The 19,557-nt window shown below is 44.2% G+C and overlaps 1 protein-coding gene across 1 annotated transcript in view; it reads right to left on the reverse strand.

Moving 5' to 3' along the window:
- Positions 1–666: 666 nt before the first annotated feature.
- Positions 667–19,557, reverse strand: part of LOC136647459 (chloride channel protein C-like) — an 82,349-nt gene continuing 63,458 nt past the window's right edge. The window contains exons 14-16 of the mRNA XM_066623011.1: positions 7,322–7,418; positions 3,172–3,267; positions 667–882 (exon numbers count right to left, since the gene is read on the reverse strand). Of these exons, the coding sequence (XP_066479108.1) occupies positions 667–882; positions 3,172–3,267; positions 7,322–7,418 (409 nt within the window). The remainder of the gene's footprint in view (positions 883–3,171; positions 3,268–7,321; positions 7,419–19,557) is intronic.

Consider the following 19,557-nt stretch of genomic DNA (forward strand, 5'->3'; position numbering starts at 1 on the left):
CCCTCCAGCATAGCACCTGTAGCATGGGCCCCTCAGGCTTCACCCTGGTTACACCTCTGAGAATGGACCACCCACAATGGGCACTGAAGTATTGGCTGCAACTTTAGGAGGGTCTGTTCTCCACTCATGCTGGTAGTCCGTGGGGGAGACCATTGAGAATGGACTGCCCATAGCCAGCACTTCCAAGGTCTCACTGAGCACTCCCCACAGACTACTAAAATTTTTGTGTGTGGGGGGGGGATTGCACGTAGTCCACAATGGTTCCAATTTTTGCCTTAGTGATTCATGAGCTCCTAAAGATTGGGAACCGCTGCTGTACACTGTGTGCAGATTATGCCTGAATTGAATGGAATATATGAAAAACTGTATCCAGGTAAAGACTAACAATGATGGCACCAGGGTACACAGATGTGCCCAGGCACATTTTAACATGTCAGTAGCCCTACTATAAACCCAAAGCCTTGGTATCCAAAGCCTACTCATTTCTCTACCTTTTTGCAACATTGATAGCCATGAGAATTGGATGTGAGATATGCTTCACAATCTAAGATGCCTACACTGCATCTTCGTAGAACTGCATTTTTGTGCTTCTTTTGTTAAGAAGAATGTGGGGTTCCTTTTTACAGACACACAAAACTTGAGAAACTTAGCATTCAGCTTTTTTTCCTAGTCCAAGTGAGGCTGCTGCGATGCCTGCTGGAGACCCAGCTTCTCTTCCAGATGGAAAGAGATCAGATCTTTCCTGGTGATTATCCCGACAACCTGGTTCTGCAAATCCACAACTGTCAGGTGGCGAAGGCCCAGAGACCGAAAGATGATGTATGTGCGCTGCAGTGAGCAATGAGCTTGAACCGACACTGCTGATTTGTTTATGTACGGCTCCTGCAAGATAAAGTAAAGACGCATGAAGAGAACAAGAGTGAAACCCTGACACATCTGGACTCCCAAATGAAGCCTTGGGGTGGCAGGATGCTAGTTGGCTTGTAGGTTTTCTTTTCTTTTTTTAAAACTCAGTTGCAGTTGCATAAAATGGCAAAAAGTGCACAGTAATGAGATTCTATTTTCCACTGGAAGATCAGGTTAATGCCAAGTTGTTATTATTGGAGTATACCCAGGTCACACAGGGTAGGGTAGCTGAGGCTAAACTCCATTGGTGTTCAGAGTTTCTGCTTGGAAATCATAAATTACCCTACATTTACCAACTTGAGGATGTTTTACAGCCAGGCTTTTGTTGCTCTGTCATTTATGACATCCTGTCATGTTCTGCAACTGGGGCTTACAAAACAAAACATGTTGCTTCTACACTAAAAACAACTACAATTGTCCCCCTCATCCCAAATGAGGCCCTTTGGCTGAAGATCCATCGCAGCCACAAGTATTTGTGAGTGAGCACTGCCACATCCAAAAGATATTCCTAGAAAATGCAACGTGCAACCATAGAGTTAATCTCCGAGTCAGAAAAATGAGTAGGCAAAGTCATTTTTCACTTGTGAAGAATGGCCTGGGAGGGTTGCAAATGTGTCGTAAAGCACATTTGCGCCTCCTCAGGTCAGTTGGGCCAGCGCACAGATGTGCACTGGCCCATGGAGGCTGAATCCAGCCTCCACAAGACAGATGAGTCTATGCTGGCTGAGCTCAGTCGGTGCGGGAGTCTGGGGGGGATGAGTGGAGCATGGGGAGCAGGCATTCTGGGGTAGGGAAGAGCAAGCAGCAGGCAGGCAGGGAGCAGGGGATGGGGCCAGGACCCAGCACTTGTGCTGGATCCTATCCCCAGGCCGCCAGGGGCAGTCCTGGACTGCTCAGATATGCACTACCTCTTTAGGTTGCGCAGATCTGAGTAGCCCCATTGGGGCTGCTGCAGCTTTACCTGGCGTAAAGGGAAATGATTCCCCTTGCCCCAGACTGAGCTGTGTTTAGCCCCAACCCTGCTTTGGATACAGGGCAGACCTACCAGCCTGCCTGCTCCAGAGCATGTTAAGATTGGGCTGCCTATCAGTTTCTGTCCTTCAGAAAAGTTCTTAGGAAGGGCACATGAGACTGCTGTGGGGAGGAGGGTGAAGAGATTTTCCTTTGACCTAACTAATGAACATTAGGATCCAATCCCATTTTTCCACGCTTATCAGACTGTCATTGGCAGAAGGTTGACAACAGGTGCACATACACAAAATTTAGCACTTCAGTCCAAGAAACATACCATGTTTTGGTAGCAGTCAACATTTGTATGCTTCTCAGGTTAGACCAGTGTAATGTACTTTTAATGAGATTGCTCTTGATGAGAGTTCAGAAGTTCCAGCCATATAAAGTCTACTGGCCTGCCCATGATGGATTGCTCCACTGAAAGCTCATTACACCACTATTCAATCATCAGCATTGGTTCCTTATTGTTTTTTAGGCACAAATCAAGGACTAGTTTGCAAAACAAAATCCTTAATCGCCTGAGTCCAACTTGCCATGTTACATCATGACCTCCATGATTTTCCAAAAGCATAAGATTGAGGCTGCCACCTGTGTGCCATGCCAGGCGCTAGTGCTTGCAAAAATACAAAAGCGGGCACACGGTAATCCTTAGGATACCCTACAGCTACTGTTAAGTGAAATGGCATTCGCAGGCAACACAGTATAGATCACTGAGTAGTCGCTTCATGGGCAAGTCAATAGAACAGAGGTGCCTTTGGCATTCACTTTCAGTGCAGCAGTTAAGAACAGGCACAGGAAAATCAGTTTGTCTCTCCTGTGTTGTTGGAATGAGATATGATGGTGAGATATGATGGTGAAAGGGAGGAGAAAAACTCAAGATCCTCATTGTGCCTTTTCAATTCCATAGGAGCCAAATCCTGACATTGAAATGATCTGTTCCATTAACATTGCATCTTTTTTCCCCCTGCCAATCTGGAATGTGTTTTCATTGCAAACCCCCTTGCAATGGTTGCCTTTGTTGTATTTTCTTGTTGGCTGACTGTATCAACATCTGTTATGTTTATATAATGTGAATTAAAACTCAGGAATGTTGTTTGTACTTGGCTACTTTGGTTGAGAGTGCAGCGTCCCAGGATTGGCAGTGTTTATGTAAATCAGTGTAGCTGACACAGCCGTCATAAACAGAAGAGAATGTATAACAAACACATTGTTCGCAGAGGAAATGTTTGTTTTCAGAGTTGGCTTCACTCTTACCAGATTGATGAAGAGCCGCTGATACCGAGGGTCTGTGCTGTAGCAACCCAACAACGTGGTCATCCGTTGCTGATCAGGCAGTTTTTCAACTCTCATCTGGAACAGACAACAACATGATGCATCACCATTGCTGGGCGCTGACGCTCCAAGTTTCTAGCACAAGTGTAATTAGGTTGCGTTTTAGCAAGAAAATCCCACCACAAGTTAAGAAACCTCTGCAATTCTTCCATAGGCATTTTCTCATAGAAATCTATCCTGTGACTGATTAGAAAAAGACACAACAAAGACCATAGCTCAGTGGTAGAGCACAGGCTTTGTATGTGGAAGGCCTCAAGTGCAGGCTGGAACTGGTACCCGCCTGGAACCCTAGCGAACCACTGCCAGTCAGGTAAATGGACCAGTGGCAATATAAGGCATCCTCCTATATTCAAATATATTCTTCTCAGCCATGGATTGTACCTAAGCTTCCACAGGTGGGAAGTTCACTCACCTCCCCAGCATCCTCTAAAACCCTAAAAACCTGGCAGGGTCCTTCAGGAATGGTTTGGAGTGGGGAACAGGGAGCTGCAGGAGAAGGGGAATTTCCCCCAAATTGGGTGCAAGCCTATTTCATGAGCAGAGCTCCACTTACAAATCATGTTTTTGCCTGGTTTGGGGGAATTCCCCCTCCTCTAACAGCTTCCCACATTCTACCCCATATATTCTTGGGGTGGTGTCTCCCCAACCCCCAAGGATCTGCTTTCCAGGGCCTCAGGGAAGGGAGCTACAATAGAATCCAGTAGGTTGCACACATATCCTAGCTCCACCCTTCCCTGTCTTGTTAATTTCTGTAATATACGGGAGTCATCCAAATCGCCCCTTTATACATGCTACATTAATTTTTTAACCATGATGCAAGCTCCCTTAAAAGGCTAAATTACAGAGAGATCCAGTGACACCTCTGTCTCTTAAACCCTTTTTTTCTGTGTTTGCCTGCTTTTGTCAAAAGTGTAGCAAATGCAGCCAACAAACAGTTGCTTTGGAAATAAAAAACAAGACAGATTTGAGACCTTATGACTTCAGATTAATACATCAGTGGAGGTCAGCAGATAGCCATCAGAATTTAGACCTGGGAAAACCCAGGTAAGAATTCCCCTGCTGTAAATGACTCACTGTAAGGCCTTGGGCATGTTGCTGTACCTCAGGAGCCCTGATAAAGACAACTGGTTGTGCAAATACATCGGGAAGTGGCACAGTCATGTTTATTTTATTTATTCAGTGCCATTTGGTCCCTAAAGGCTCACAATAAAATTTTAAAAATTACTAAAACAACAATAAATCAACCTAAAATTCAGTTTTAAAAAACAACTCAAATAAAAATTAACACAAATAGGAAATGTCAAATAGCAACCCAAGAAAAAACCAAGGAAGAGGAACTACACAACTCTTATGATTGGGATCTGTGAAAAGGAGGAATTCCCAATCAGCTGGAGAAAACGGTACAATGTATAGTTGTATTGGGGGGGCAGGCTCTGTTCTGGCTAGGAAATGAACACCCCTGGAGCAATTCTACTCAGTCCTACTCTCTCCCATCACACTCTCTCCCAACACACACAGCAGGGAAGGGTCAAATCAGTTCTCCTGTAGGCAAGGTTTTCACACCCCCAGTATTTAGATCAGCCATAAGGTCTTCAGATAACCTAAGAGAAAAATGTACATCTCCCTGATTCCCTGGGTTTACGCTCAAAATATGGAATGCATTTATACCAAGAACTCAAGAGCCAAAAGTTCCACCAAACAACTTATTGACTTTCTCTCGCTATAAAAATAGCATACATGTTACATAGAATGTCGACTCCTAACACAGATTATTTCAAGAAGTGGGGCTTCATAGTTCAAGAAGCATTGTCAAAGCATTTAAGGAGTATTGCCTCCATCAGTTTTGATCAAGGTCTTTCCACACTGGCTGGAAAGCTTCCCAAGTCAGGGAAAGGGTGAAGTATTTCCTCCAAGCTGCCTAGCAAATCCCTTGTCACTCCTTTGCTTCCTTGAACCTCTTTTTCTTAAGCAGGAGGTTGCTTCACCACAGCTATCTAGCCCCACAGATCCTGCATCTCTGTATAGTTTCAGAAAACCATCACAGCACAAAGGTAACCTTGGCCATTGGTCCTGCTATGCTGTTTGCTGTATCTCCTGTGCAGCAAAATCGGTGACATGTTGCAAGTGTATGTCAAGGACTCTTTGTTAGTCTATCTTTTCACAGGTTAAGCTGAAGGCCCAGAGATTAGCCCCCAAACTTCCATTTCAGGTGGATTTCTTTAATCAGCTGTTCACAGTTGAAGCAAGCCTCTTGTTTCAAAGGCTTTTCCTTCAGGATAAGGAAGGGAGGTGCCCTAGTACACAAAGAAGCTGTCAATGCAAGCACCTGCAAAGGCTTGTTAAGAGAATACGTAAAGATACAGTAGGAGAAAGCAGCTGTTTCACCACAAGCGAGTGGTGCATTATAGCCTCTCAAGGGGCTTACACCTGAAACTATTATTCTAGACCAGGGGTGTCCAAAGTTTTTGCCAGGAGGGCCACATCATCTCTCTGACACTGTGTCGGGGGCCAGGGGGAAAAAAGAATTAATTTACATTTAAAATTTGAATAAATTTGCATAAGTTTACATGAATGAATATATTAAAGATGAACTTATATGAATGAATGAAGGTCTTGCAATAGCTCAAGGCCTATAAAAGGTCTTGCACAAAGCCAGGCCAGCCTTTTCTTTGCTGCTGCTACTGCATCACAGACGTGAAACAGCAAGCAGTGGAGGGAGCCCTCATCCCACAGCTCACGCAAGAGGTCAAACAGTCACCCTCACGCTGAGAGCAGTTGCATCGGGCCAGTGTGGGCTCCAACAAATCTCTGGAGGGCCAGAGGCTCATTGGAGACTGGGGGCTCCCTGAGGGCCGCATTGAGAAGCCTTGAGGGCCGCATGTGGCCCCAGGGTCAGGGTTTGGGCACCCCTGTTCTAGACTACAGTGGGTCCTAGCTCCAGCAGCAGTCTCAGCTGACCTCTGCAGTTTCTTTCCCCCTTCTACCCAAACTTTATCCTCCTTTCACCCATGAACATGCAGTGCCCTTCCTATCTTTGTCCTCTCTGGGTTATCTCGCCTTCTACACATGCAATATCCTTGTGCTCCTCTTTTCTCAACTTCTTTCGTTTTGTGCATTTACAGCTTCCTCTCTTTCTAGGAATTCTTTGATTGACCTAGCTACTAAATTAGCAATTGCATTTTATCCTTGATTTCCCCTCCCTCTTATTATACATTTATCCACACAATAAACAGACTGCTTTGCAGCTATATCCTTGACTCTTTCATCCTTGCTAAATATCTAGTTCCACTGTGCCACAAGTCAATTGCACAAAGGTCCTTGTACACACATTTTTATTCCCCTGTGAGCACATTACACATGTCCCAGAGCACAGTTGGTAATCTCTATGAGATGTCATATACCTTATATGATTGCCCTGGTAAGGAATAGCCTGTTGCTGATCCTGTGTCAACCTCACCATCATAGCTATATGGAATTTGTAAATGACTTGGGTAGGTCTGGACTACAGGATTTCTCTACCTGAGAAGTGTCATATTGAGATTCCATATAACAAGTACTGGTTAAAGTCCTAGAATGATGTCTGAATCAGTTCTCAATCAACCTCAGGAGGAAGCAAATAGGTTCTCAGTGCAATCTTAAGATGTTAGAAGTTAACTCAAGTAGTATTCAATGGGAAGGTTTTATGGGCACCACAGGGTGGCAACAGCAGACATCCTTCCCTTCTTTAGGGGTCAGCTGGGATGGGCCCTCAGACATCCTTCCCTTCTTTAGGGATCAGCTGGGATGGGCCCTCAGGTAGGCATAGACCCTCAGCCAGTAGTCAACCTGGTTGACCCTTGATGCCAGTTTCGAGGCTTGAATTGATGGGAGGAAGGAGGGCTTATTCCGTATCAGAAGATAAAGACATGTCTGTTCTGTGCACCACGCATCACACATGTATTCATTACACATGAATGCATTACACACCCATCGACTACTTCAAAACAGATAGGGTGGTCCCCAGACCAATGTGATTTCTCTCTCACCCTGAATGAGACCAGATGTCCAAGAAAAATACAAGAGAAATTGTTACCTTCTGGTAGGAAAGAAGAGGTGGAGAAGATGGAGAAGTTTCCATAGCCTCTGCTTCAAAGGTGTCTTCATTCTGCAGTAGCACACAGAGCTCAAGCCTAGATTTATGGAGAATAAATGCATCAGCACACAAAATGACCAGTCCGAGGTAACTATGAGACTGGAAATAGAAAGGGGCCACCAGTGAATTCCCTTTCCAATATTGTGGCCCACCCATCCACCCCTGACTGCCATCCTCATAATGGCTTAGTTCTGCATTTCTTCTGAATGCAGGCAAATATTCAGATGAACACCAAACACCAGAGAAAAAGAACCCAATCCTGAGTTCATCAGTGCTGGTGGTACAAGTGTACTGCCAGTGGTGGGTGTTGCAAACATGCTGTAAGGCATGCCCATGACACCTTCCGCCGAGTCAGCGCTGGCGCCGGACCAGCACCAGTTGGTGCTGAGCCCAGTGCCAGTTGCACACTACCTGGAGCAAGGGAAGAGCTCCAGGCAGTGGTAAGATTTCATGGTAGGGGAGAGGCATTCTGGGGCAGGGGGAGAGTGGGGCAGGAGGAAAGAAGCAGGTTGGGAGGAGGGGAGCAGGACCAGCTGGATCCAGAACTCCGTGTCAGGCCTTCTTGCCTCAGGGCCCAATCCTATCCAACTTTCTAGCTGCAATGCAGGCCCAAGGCAAGGGAACAAACCTTCTCCTACTTTATAGAGGCCTCCATAACAACCCTCCCACCACAGGATGCAGCACACACCCCATTGGCACAGCTGCACCAGGGCTGGAAAGTTGGATAGGATTTGGCCCTCACACGGAGTCTCTTAACTCTGTGCTAGCAAAATAGTCGGCGCAGACTTGAGAAGCCCCATTGAGGGGCTTGGGGTTTTCCCTGGAGGAAGAAGACAAAAGTCTCCTTCCCCCGAGGAGCTCTCTAGTGGCTGCTGCAGGGCCATAGGATGCAGCAGTAGCCTCTTTGGCACTGCTGCACCTAGTGGGGACACAACCTTTAGGATCAAGCCTGAAGTCTACTTATCACCCTAGTTGCCTTCTCTCTAAGGGAGCAATCCTAATCCCTTATGTCAGTGTTTTCCAGCAGTGACACAAGGGCAATGCAGCTCTGAGGTAAGGGAACAAACATTCCCTTATGAGTGCCACCCAACTGCAGGATGCAGCACACATCCCATTGGCTGGAAAGCACTGACATAAGGGGTTAGGATTGCGCCCTAAGTCATTCTAAAGAGTACATTTTCACCTAGAAAGAGAAAGTTTCTCACTACAGGAAGAAGCAGACCTGCAACTATTAACAACAAACAGGGAGAACTGCACAGGAAACTTTAAGAAAGCCTATCAGAAAGGACATTCACAATTAAGGATCAATTTCCCATTGTTATACACTCTTCACTTTTCCAAGAAGTGAAACATTTCAGGGTAGTGGAAGAGAAAACAGCCCTGTTCCACAAAGTGAATTTCCTCTGTAGTATTGGCAACCTTCAGTCTCGAAAGACTATGGTATCGCGCTCTGAAAGGTGGTTCTGGCACAGCGTCTAGTGTGGCTGAAAAGGCCAATCCGGGAGTGACAATTGTCCTAACGTTCCAGGTGCCCAGCTTTAGGGCAGGAGTTTTCTGTTTTCTGTTGCATGGTGCAGAGTTGTCGATCCGCTTGTCAGTTTTCACCCTAAACCCCACGCACCCCATGAGGTTAACGGACCGTGGCGAGGCAACACCTTACTGGCTGGGGACTGCCCAGCTTAAGGCGGGCGGTAGCTGCCCAATGAGATGCAATGACCTCTCCCACCGTCGGAAGCAGCCCCTGGCGTCATGCTCTACGCCAGTCGAGCAAAGACTTATAACCGGTAAACTGCTGCTTCCCGTGTTGTGCCGACGCCGTATGGCGAAGTTGGAGTGTCCTCTCCAGTGCGCGAAGCCTGGGTAAAGAAGGTATGGAGGATAGGCTGTTACCCATGCAGCAAATCCCCCCTCTCCACGTCGCTGGAATGGTCCAATGGAAAGGCAGAAGCCAATACGGTTGGTTCCAGCGGCGTCGCAGGAGTTGCCAGAACGTGACTGTGTTCAGCCATGAACTGCCTAAGGAACTCCGGCTCCTGATTTTGCCTCGAGGTTGACTCCTGAAGCCTTTTCCAGAACTGGATGTAGCCACAAGGCAGTGGAGGTTTGGGATCAGAGTTTCCTTCTCTTAGATGAGCTGCCTTCCTAGGCTGACGAGTCCCATCTACCCGGTGGCTGTTTAGTCGCCTCTTACGACAAGTACAGCCAAACTGAGGGCCTATTCTTAGCCCCCAGCCCCCAGAGGGATTTCCTCTGTAGCCTGCCTGCAATAACACACACACCCCTCTCCAAAACCAGCAAGGTTTTCAGCCCTACCCAGTGCCCAGTTCAATTTAAGAACTTCTCTTTAAACCAGTTCCCTGTCAGGATCCACCTGGCTTTGCAAGTCTCAAAAAAGTTCACCTTATCAGTTGAAGCCTCTTTTGATCCTTTTTAATGGGGGGGGGGGGAGGCTGCCTTCTGGAGCACTTGTTTAGCTCCAGGTGCATAGGATCAGGACCATTCTGGTAGCCTTGTACTCTCCTTCACCACTGATCTTCCACACCACACAAGGCACATTTGCTTACTCACGAGTAAAGCAAAGGCTTAGTTTCGCTTTCCATAGGGCTCAATACATTCATCTGGATGGAGAGAGGGACTTCCTTCTCAGGTGTTTTTGGGGGTTGCATTCATTGGATCAGGACGATTCTGAGGGTGACTGTTTGCTCTTGCGAGAGCTGTGGGATGAGGGCTCCCTCCACTGCTTGCTGTTTCACATCTGTGATGCAACAGTGGCAGCAAAGGAAAGGCTGGCCTGGCTTTGTGTCAGGCCTTTTATAGGCCTTGAGCTATTCCAAGACCTTTATTCTTTCATATAAGTTCATCTTTAATATATTCATTTATGTAAACTTATATAAATTTATTCAAATTTTAAATATAAATTAATTCTTTTTTTCACTGGCCCCTGACACAGTGTCAGAAAGATGATGTGGCCCTCCTGGCAAAAACTTTGGACACCCCTGATATATAACACGATGCTATTATTCCTCCAAACTGTGATTTTAGTGATTTTGGTCACTAGTGGTGTCACCTCCCCCCGGGTGTCAATTTACTAACACCTTATTGCAGCAGTTCTCAAAATTTTAGCACTGGGACCCACTTTTTGGAGTGACAATCTGTCCAAGAACCACCAGATGTCATGGTGGAAGTGACATCATCAAGCAAATTAAAATAAATAAATATAAATAATTAAAGTAAAACAAATAATTAAATAAGCAGAAGCTAGCCCTGTTAGTATATCTTTTCACAGGTTAAGCTGTTGGGACCCACTAGGTGGGTCGTAAGCCAATTTCAGGTGGGTCCCCATTCATTTCAATTTATTTATTAGATTTGTATTCTGCCTTTCTCCCCGAAGGGCACCCAATTTTATTTTATTGAAACAAAATTTCAAAGTTATTTTTAATATATTAGACTTTATGCTCCCATGGTATGTGGCTACATTTGGGGAAAGTTACAAATCTGTACTTTTAATAGACTACTGTGTATATGCTTTTAACAATGATAGTCAATGGGACTTACTCCTGGGAAATTGTGGGTAGGATTGCAGCCTAGGCTTGTTAAAAATTTTCCTGCTTGATTATGTCACTTCTGGTCATGACATCACTTCCAGTGGGTCCTGACAGATTCTCATTCTAAAAAATGGGTCCTGGTGCTAAACATGTGAGAACTACTGAATAGAGCATAGGATACCTTGAAGAAGATTAGACTTGCCATTTAAAAACAGGCTGTGCAAGACTGTATTCTGACTCCCAAGCTCATTCGAGTAGACTTTTAAAAGGGGAACTCCATTAGTTTCGATAAACAAAACAGTCAGGAATCCATTAAAAAAAACATTATTTACTTGTAAATGTACAAGGAGTTTTATAATACCTCCTCAAAAACCCAGTGAGCTAGGTCATGTTGACATCCCTTTGGGAGCTGGGATCTTAGCCCAACTTCTTAGCCTTAACTTCTCAGCTTGCAGCATTCTCTTCACCATTCAATTTATAAGAAGCAGTGGCAGAGATGGAGGTTGTACGACGCAAGTCCTCCCTGTCCTATTTGCATGTGCTCTCCAAGTGCGCAAGAACAGAATGAAGTTGCCAGACAGGCTGCAGGCTGGAGGAGATGGCAGGCAGATGTGGGGATCAAGGGCACCCCCACCAGCTTGCCACCTGTTCCAGCCCGCCACCTGAGGCAAAGGGTTCAACCAGCTTCATGGCTGGGCTGGCTCTACAAAGAAATGTCAAAAGTTTCAGAACCACTTTGTTTTGCTCCCACACAGGTTGGAGGTTTGTGTAAAAACTTCTGTGTACACAATTCATCTAACAGCATGACCAGCATCCCACATTAGCAAAGGTCAGCTCCTCAAGAGGAGTCACAGTAAGACGATTCATGCAGCTGAAAGTCTTTACACGAATTCTTACCAGTGAGGAATCAACCACACTGTTTGCAGCACATATGAAGGGGCTTTCAGAATAAGAGTGTGTCAAAAGCACAGTGTATAAAAACACTCTGTGTGTACAAACAGGCAGGGCGTGAAAGATAACTTGGGTGGTGATGGGTCATAGCTCAGTGAAAGAGCATTCACTTTGTATGCAGAATTCAATCACATCTCCAGTTAGGGATGGGAAAGATTCCTCTTTGCAACCCTGAAGAGCCAATGCCAGTCAGTGCAGGCAGTACCAAGCTAGTTGTCAGAGGGCCCAGTCCAGAACTGTGCGCACCAGCTCAGTGCCAGAGCGCAGTGTTGCAAATGTGCCATAAGGCATGCCTGCAACATGTTCGCTGAGTGCTCAGCACAAGCCCATGCTGAACCAGTGCCAGGCAGAGAACAAGTGACTGCTGCCTGGAGCTCCAGGTGAGCGCATAAGTGGGGGCGTGGGGTCGACATTCCAGGGTGGGGAGAAGGAAGGGCAGAGCAGAGCCTCTGAAAGGAATTTTATCAGGGGGTACAAAGTTTCTTTTGGGCCCCTTCTCAAAGAAGACGGGGTGAAACAGAGTGGGGGGGTGGTCAGAATGGGGGCATAATAGGAAGGGGGAAAGTAGCAACAGCCAGAATTGACTTTGGAGCCCAGGTCTGCCAGTCTTCCCAATGCAGAGTGTTGGCAGCTAGATACAGTAATATGGAAAACGAAACACACTCCTAAGTCTCTCTAAAATCTTTCAAATGTAGAAAATCATTGCAAGAGATTAGTATCATTATATTTGGGCTCACACTAGAATGGAAAGTGTCCTGTATGTACCAAAACCTGCTTCTGCAGCAACTGCAGTCCTGCAGTTGTGTCACTGAGCTCCTCTACGCTCATTCATGGTAAGCGGATCCACAAGCCAAAGAGCTACTGTAGCAGGTCAGTTTCCTCCCAGGAGTGACACTGTTAAGTAATGTATGCATTCCTGGGCCTGGTGTGTATGTCTTGTGGCTGTAGTCACTGCCATGTGCCCATGCATCCTGCATGGACAGTGAGTCTGGGTGAGACTGGAAAATGTCAGATCCCAGGAAATTTCTGGGCCCCCTCCTTTGGCTCCTGGGCCCCCTTTTTGACTCTGGGCTCAGGTAAAAAGTTACACCCTTTACCTCTCTCTCCTAGGCCTTCGGGCAGGGGCAGGAGTGAGGCCGGAGGGTGGCAGAAACAACAGCCCTGCTGGATCCATAGCCCCGCATGAGGGCCTCCCGGTCTAACATGGGTCTGCTTTACTCTGCAATGGCTAAATATCTGGTGCACAATCGAGTAGCCCCATTGCGGGACATTTGACCTTACCCGTGGAAAGGGGTTGAATGACCTCTTCCTGCAAAAAACCGCTAACAGTTGCCCGGTGTGCTTAGGATGCTGCGGTAGCCATTTGGGTGCCACTGCAGCCCTGCACTCCAGGCAGCTCAGGTATAAGTCAATTTATTATGTAAGAATTTATCTGTTTTACTTTCGTCTTCAGGCAGGATGGAGGAAGAGAGCCAAAAACTTACCTACCCCCCCTTTTTTTTTGCCCTACTCTCTTTTGTTCAAGTTCATATGCTAGCCCCTTATCCCCTTCCACCTTTTACTTTAAATTATTAGATATTAATTTATTAAAGATCCAGGAGGCTCTCCAGACAATCCATCTGCCTCAAAGTTTTTGTTCCTTTCCAATCAAATAATAATATTAAACAGTTAGTAATATAAAGAGGAGCATCTTTGCCCAATTAGCTGAAGTAAGTGATGTATGAACTGACAAACATTTGCACAAATAAAATCAACACTCAAAACGATGCTCCCTCAAGCTGATCTAAAATGCTGTTTTAAAAATGACAAAGAGATGGAAATGAGATGTAGACTACTGGCACCCCTTCTGGAATTTGCTGCCTGAAATGTAACTTGGCAAGGCTGGCTGTGGAAGTCTTATAAAAAGATAACTACTTGGGCTGTCCAGTAAATGGTATACATCTGGAGCTACACTGCGTCCATCTGCAGCTCCAAAGGAAACACTTTCACATTCATGATATAAAACATCTCTACCTCAGTGTACTAAAGACCAGGGCTTTTTTTGTAATGGAACGCACCGGAACAGCATTCCAGCACCTTTTTTCCCCCTCCTCTCTGCCCCCACCTTTTTCCCCCCCTGCCTGTACTGCCCCACCCCCTTTTTTCCCTCCTCCTTGCCCCCACCTTTTTTCCCCTGCCTGCACCACCCCGCTCCACACTGCTGGCTAGGGAGGGATTCGAACCTCCAACCTTGTGCTCCACAACCCAGCACTCTTTCCATTGGGCTATAGGAAAGCCTATTGCTAAAGTGTTCAGAACTAATATATAAGGTCTTGAGCCCAGCTGGTGGCTATTAGTGCCTCAAGTATTAGTTCCAAACACTTTGAACCTAAGAGCTCTGGTGGCTCAATGGATAAACTGCAGGTCTGTGGAGCCAGAGGCTTGGGGTTCAAATCCCTATGAAGAATAATTCTTTTTAGGTGGGAAGGTGCTCCATGGCTGCAAAATATAAAGGTTGGTTGCTAGTTGCCAAAAGGGGAGCCAGTTGAGGCTGCAAAACTCCTCAAAGTTCAGTCCCAGGCAGGCTCTTTTTTGAACTTTTTTTTTTAAAAGTCCCAGGTAGGACTTAACCCACAGCCTCCAGCAGGGGGCTCACTCCAGGAGCTTAACTGTGGGTTAAGTTCTAACTGGAACTTAAAAAAAAAAAAGGTCAAAAAAGAGCCTGCCTGGGACTGAACTTTGAGGAGTTTTGCACTGATGGCCACCAGCTGGGCTCAAGACCTTATATATTTGTTCTGAACACTACTGTATAGGCTTTCCTATAGCCCAATGGAGCACCTCCCCACCTAAAAAAAATGGGGTGTTTCACTCCAGCTGTGGCAGGAGTGCTTTTGCTATCAGGGAGCTCACACGGGATGGATGTGTGTGTGTGTGTGTGCATGTGTGCATGTGTGCATGTGTGTGCGTGTGCGTGTGCATGTGTGTGCGCGCGTGCGCGTGTGTATAAAAAATGGTTTAAAAATAAATAAATAAATAAATAAATAAATAAATAAAAAGTTGTGAGTTCCTGCACCTATTTTTTTTACAAAAAAAGCACTGCTAAAGACTGAAATTGCATGATTGACTATGAAGTCATAAAAAAGCAAAACAAGAAAAATAGTTTGCCAAACATGGAAATCTCAGCATTTTTGTTCTTTGAGTATTTATCTGATGTATTTATACCTCATTCTGTCCAAAAGAACTCCCATAAATAAATGTAAAAGCTATAAAATACAAAGATTTAATAAAACAATACAATTATAAAACAAGAGAGAAGGCAGAAAGTGTCCACATTGCTACAAAATGAAACCTAAAAATCTCAAAGCTGCAAGATCCAGAAGTCCTGACCAAGCAAATAAATCTTCAGCACGGATTTGTTTTGAACGCCACTGATGTTATTGGTCTATCCTGGTGGGCGTGAGAAAAAGACATCATAGTGTCTGGTTGAGTCTCCTTGGGAAGAGTGTTCCATAGCCAGTTTCACACAACTTATCCCTAGACACTAGGGATACCTTACCTCTGGAGGTGAGGAAACCTAGAGAAGGGCCTCCAAGAATGATCTCATAGATTGTCTAGGTTCATGTTGAGAGAAGCGAGGTAGGTCTTAAGACACCCAGGTCCCAAGCCATTTCAAGCTATCAAGTCAATAGTTTTATTTTTTTAAGAATATCATAAATGTTCTATTTAGTATGATATGAATGAACAGAAACATTTACTGAGCACAAGGAGTCAAGCTGGTAAACTTGGTCAGATCCCAAATTATTCAGCACTCATTGAAACAAATTCTGCAGGGAGTCACATAGGAGTCAGGCTTTGAGAAATGAAAGAAAAACCAGGATCATGAAATGGGCACATGCAAGATATATACCACAGGCGCAATGAAGGAAAGTTTTGGAACAACACTGCTAATGAAAACAAGCCAAGGCAATGGAACTTGCCACATTCAAGAGAAAAATGAGCACCCATTATTTCACTTGGACTTGCAGAAGTCATGCTTCAGAGGCATAACAAGATCACTCTTTGATGTTGCATATATCCTTCCTATCACTTCATCAAGTCTGTAAAACAGCAGCCCAACCGTGTTTCTTGCACTATATTTTTTGAGCTTAAAGCAGTTCTAGGGATCAGGCAATGAATTGGCAATTGTTCCTTTACACTTTATTTATTTAGAAAAGGAAGAAACCCATTTAGAAGCTCTCTTTCAAAGATTGCCGGGCAAGGCTTTACAACAGTTTTATTTTACAAGGCTAGTTATAAAACAGGCATCACAAAGACACACAATTAAGATAACAAGTATCCAAAGTAATCCGAACCTGGATGCTATAGACAAGTATCTTGATGCTGAAGCTATCAAGACAGAAGACATCTAAATCTCTGTCTCAGAGTATAGAAAATTCTACACATGAGCAAAGTGACAAAAAAAAAACCTTTCCAAAATAGCAAAAAAAACAAACCAAAAAAAAGCATATGAAATAAATGGAGCACTTATATCATCAATGAGATAAAAGGCAGATATCAAGTTTCATCCCACTTGTTATCTTTGCATATTTCAGTCTAAATCTAATCTGGCAAAAAACTTCATCCAGGAATGTGTGGTGTACAGATCAGAGCATCGCAACCATGAGACAATTATAATTATGCTTCCAAATACAGCAATTGACTCATGGTGTATGTCCTATCTCCCAGTTGGATTTGTTTCAAAGCCTAGTGATGTGAATGGTGACATATTCTGATAGGTTTTAGATTTACAGAGTAAAGAAAAACATGGACGCAATATTTCCCATTCTGTCAGACCCCAAACGTCTTAAATTTTCCCCACCCCTCTGATTAGCCATAGTGAATGCCAGGTCCCAATGTTATCATTTACAAAATTTAAAGATACAAGCCTTTGTGAATCAAGTTAGGAGAGAAACTCTCAACAAAGGCATTGCCCTTGACTGCCATACTCCATAAGTGCTTCTGAAAGCACATCCATTTAATTGTCCCCAGGGAAGATTACCAACATGTATAAACATTTAAGTCTGAAAATATTTTTTGAGGCAAGCTGTCTTCTCAGCCCCTGCATTCAGTTACATAAAATGATACAACATGGAACAAGGATTTTACACATCAGCAGTGATCCTTCCTCTGGGTGAACCACAGATTAAAAGGGGTACAAATCAAGCCAAGAGGATGCTAATGTGGTTAAATGGCAGAAGCAACCAAGCCAAATAAAGCAAGAAGGCATCTTTTGAAAAGTGAAATGCCAAAATTAAGGAAGGAGGGAACAGTGCACAGATTCTAGCAAAAGAAATATATGTTGACAGCAAGCAAATGAAGAAGGAACTGGAGGAGAAAATTCCTAAATGCATAAAGACAAATGATAAAAATTTCTTTAAGTATACCCAAATCAGGAAACCAAGTAGGGAGGAAGTGGGACTGACAAACTTGTGCTAGGATGGCTGAAAAGAACAAAAATAGAAAACTTAGTGAAGCTGATGATTGCAAATTTCATGCATGCAATAATTTAACTGCTTGTTATATATTTTTTATTTCTGCTTGTTATATATTTTTTATTTCCTTATCAAATATATTTTGAGCAATTCCCTGTTTTTATGCCTGTATGGTCAACATTTATCTGACCAGGCAAATTTTTTTTTTAAGTCTCAAGAAAGATTGCAAAAGCCATTGAGACACACACAGAGAGAGAGAGAGAGAAAGAGAGATCCAGGAACAATTGTTTGACTTCTGTCCCAAATATTTGGAAGAATTTTAAGAGCTATAATTATTAAACATACAGAAGAACAAGCATTGCTGAGGTAGAATCTGCATGGCTTCTGTAAAGCGAACTCCAGTCTATGGAGGAAAGCTTCTGGGGTGTCTGGGCCTGGTAGAAACACTAGGAAACCAACATTTTGTATTTGCTTCACCATACAAGCAGTTTCTGTTGCCTGCTGTACTTTAGTATCCAGCTTAAATCTTCTGTTCTATGGATCAAGAGCAAGTCCTCATTCTGGTTTTGCTCCAGCTTCATCTACTGAGCTTAAGAAACTTACTCAAGGTCTAGATTTTATGGTTGGTCTGGTATGGCCAGCCAAGTGATGCTGGGATGCAGAAGAGATTAAAAACTTCAGTGAAAAAAGGCAAAGGAGAGTCTTCACCCTTGGATGTTGTACTGCAACCTCTAGCTAAAATTAAACTACCAATTTTTAATTAATTTTTTCTACCCCCAGCATTATTCCTGATGGAAACCCTCTGTAGTAATACTTTAATTTATATTCAGGATGTATTACAATTTCTGTTGTATTTTCATATAATTCATAGTAACTGCCATGTTGTCTGCAGTGCAAACTTTTCAAGTGTACACAAGGTTTTGCCCCATCAGAATAAACTCAGCTGCTGAATTCTGACTCTATTATCTCCATGATCTGGTCAGGTCTTGCTGTAGCCGTTTGGGCCTCTTCAGTCTAGAAAAGAGACGCCTGAGGGGGGACATGATTGAGACATACAAAATTATGCATGGGAAGAATAAAGTGGATAGAGAGATGCTCTTTACACTCTCACTTAACACCAGAACCAGGGGACATCCACTAAAATTGAGTGTTGGAAGAGTTAGAACAGACAAAAGAAAATATTTCTTTACTCAACATGTGGTTGGTCTGTGGAACTCCTTGCCACAGGATGTGGTGATGGCGTCTGGCCTGGACGCCTTTAAAAGGGGATTGGACAAGTTTCTGGAGGAAAAATCCATTACGGGGTACAAGCCATGTTGTGTATGCGCAACCTCCTGATTTTAGAAACGGATTATGTCAGAATGCCAGATGCAAGGGAGGGCACCAGGATGAGGTCTCTTGTTATCTGGTATGCTCCCTGGGGCATTTGGTGGGCCGCTGTGAGATACAGGAAGCTGGACTAGATGGGCCTATGGCCTGATCCAGTGGGGCTGTTCTTATGTTCTTATGTTCTTATGTTAGCCAAGAGACAAAAAACAATGGGGGGAGGAGGAAAGAATGCACACACATGCTTAAGAGGCTTTAAAACGCTACATTTGACTCTGGAACGGAGCAAGTCTCCTGCTCTTGCTGCTACTTCCAGTTGGTTCTTTTACAAAAAGTATTCAGAATCAACTAAACTACCATTCAATTTCAGATGAGCCCATCACATATTGAAGCTATAGGACAAAATCATGATCAGTCTTTCCACTCTTACCTAATTTTTACCTCATGCCCCTACATGATTCCAACTTTTAAGAACAGCCTGCACTTGCCTCAAAGCCACCCACGGCTGCAATTTGGCTCCATATGTTTTTAATTTGCCTTTCAGAGTTTTCATTTGCACACCAGATCCGTCCAGCATATTCTGGAGAATTCCACACACCTGCACAGTTATTTGAATAACAAAGCAAAACTTTTATTTTTAAAACAATACGAAATAATGTTTCTCTTAACAAAGACTTTTTTTTGCACTCTGGATACACTAGATCTGTGCCTCAGACATCTGCCCCAGAGCTCCCTTAAAACACCTTTTAGACACTGAAAAAAACAGAGAAAATGCTATATGGAAATTAAGTCACAACCCTATTCACCAGTTGTTCTTAACCTTTTTTGGGCCCCAACCGCCCTTGAGAATTTGATATAAAATGCGCATAAAAGCATACACACAGAAAAAAGCTGTACTCTGTTC

Source organism: Tiliqua scincoides, chromosome 4, assembly GCF_035046505.1.
Source record: "Tiliqua scincoides isolate rTilSci1 chromosome 4, rTilSci1.hap2, whole genome shotgun sequence".
Classification (NCBI taxonomy): Eukaryota; Metazoa; Chordata; class Lepidosauria; order Squamata; family Scincidae; genus Tiliqua; species Tiliqua scincoides.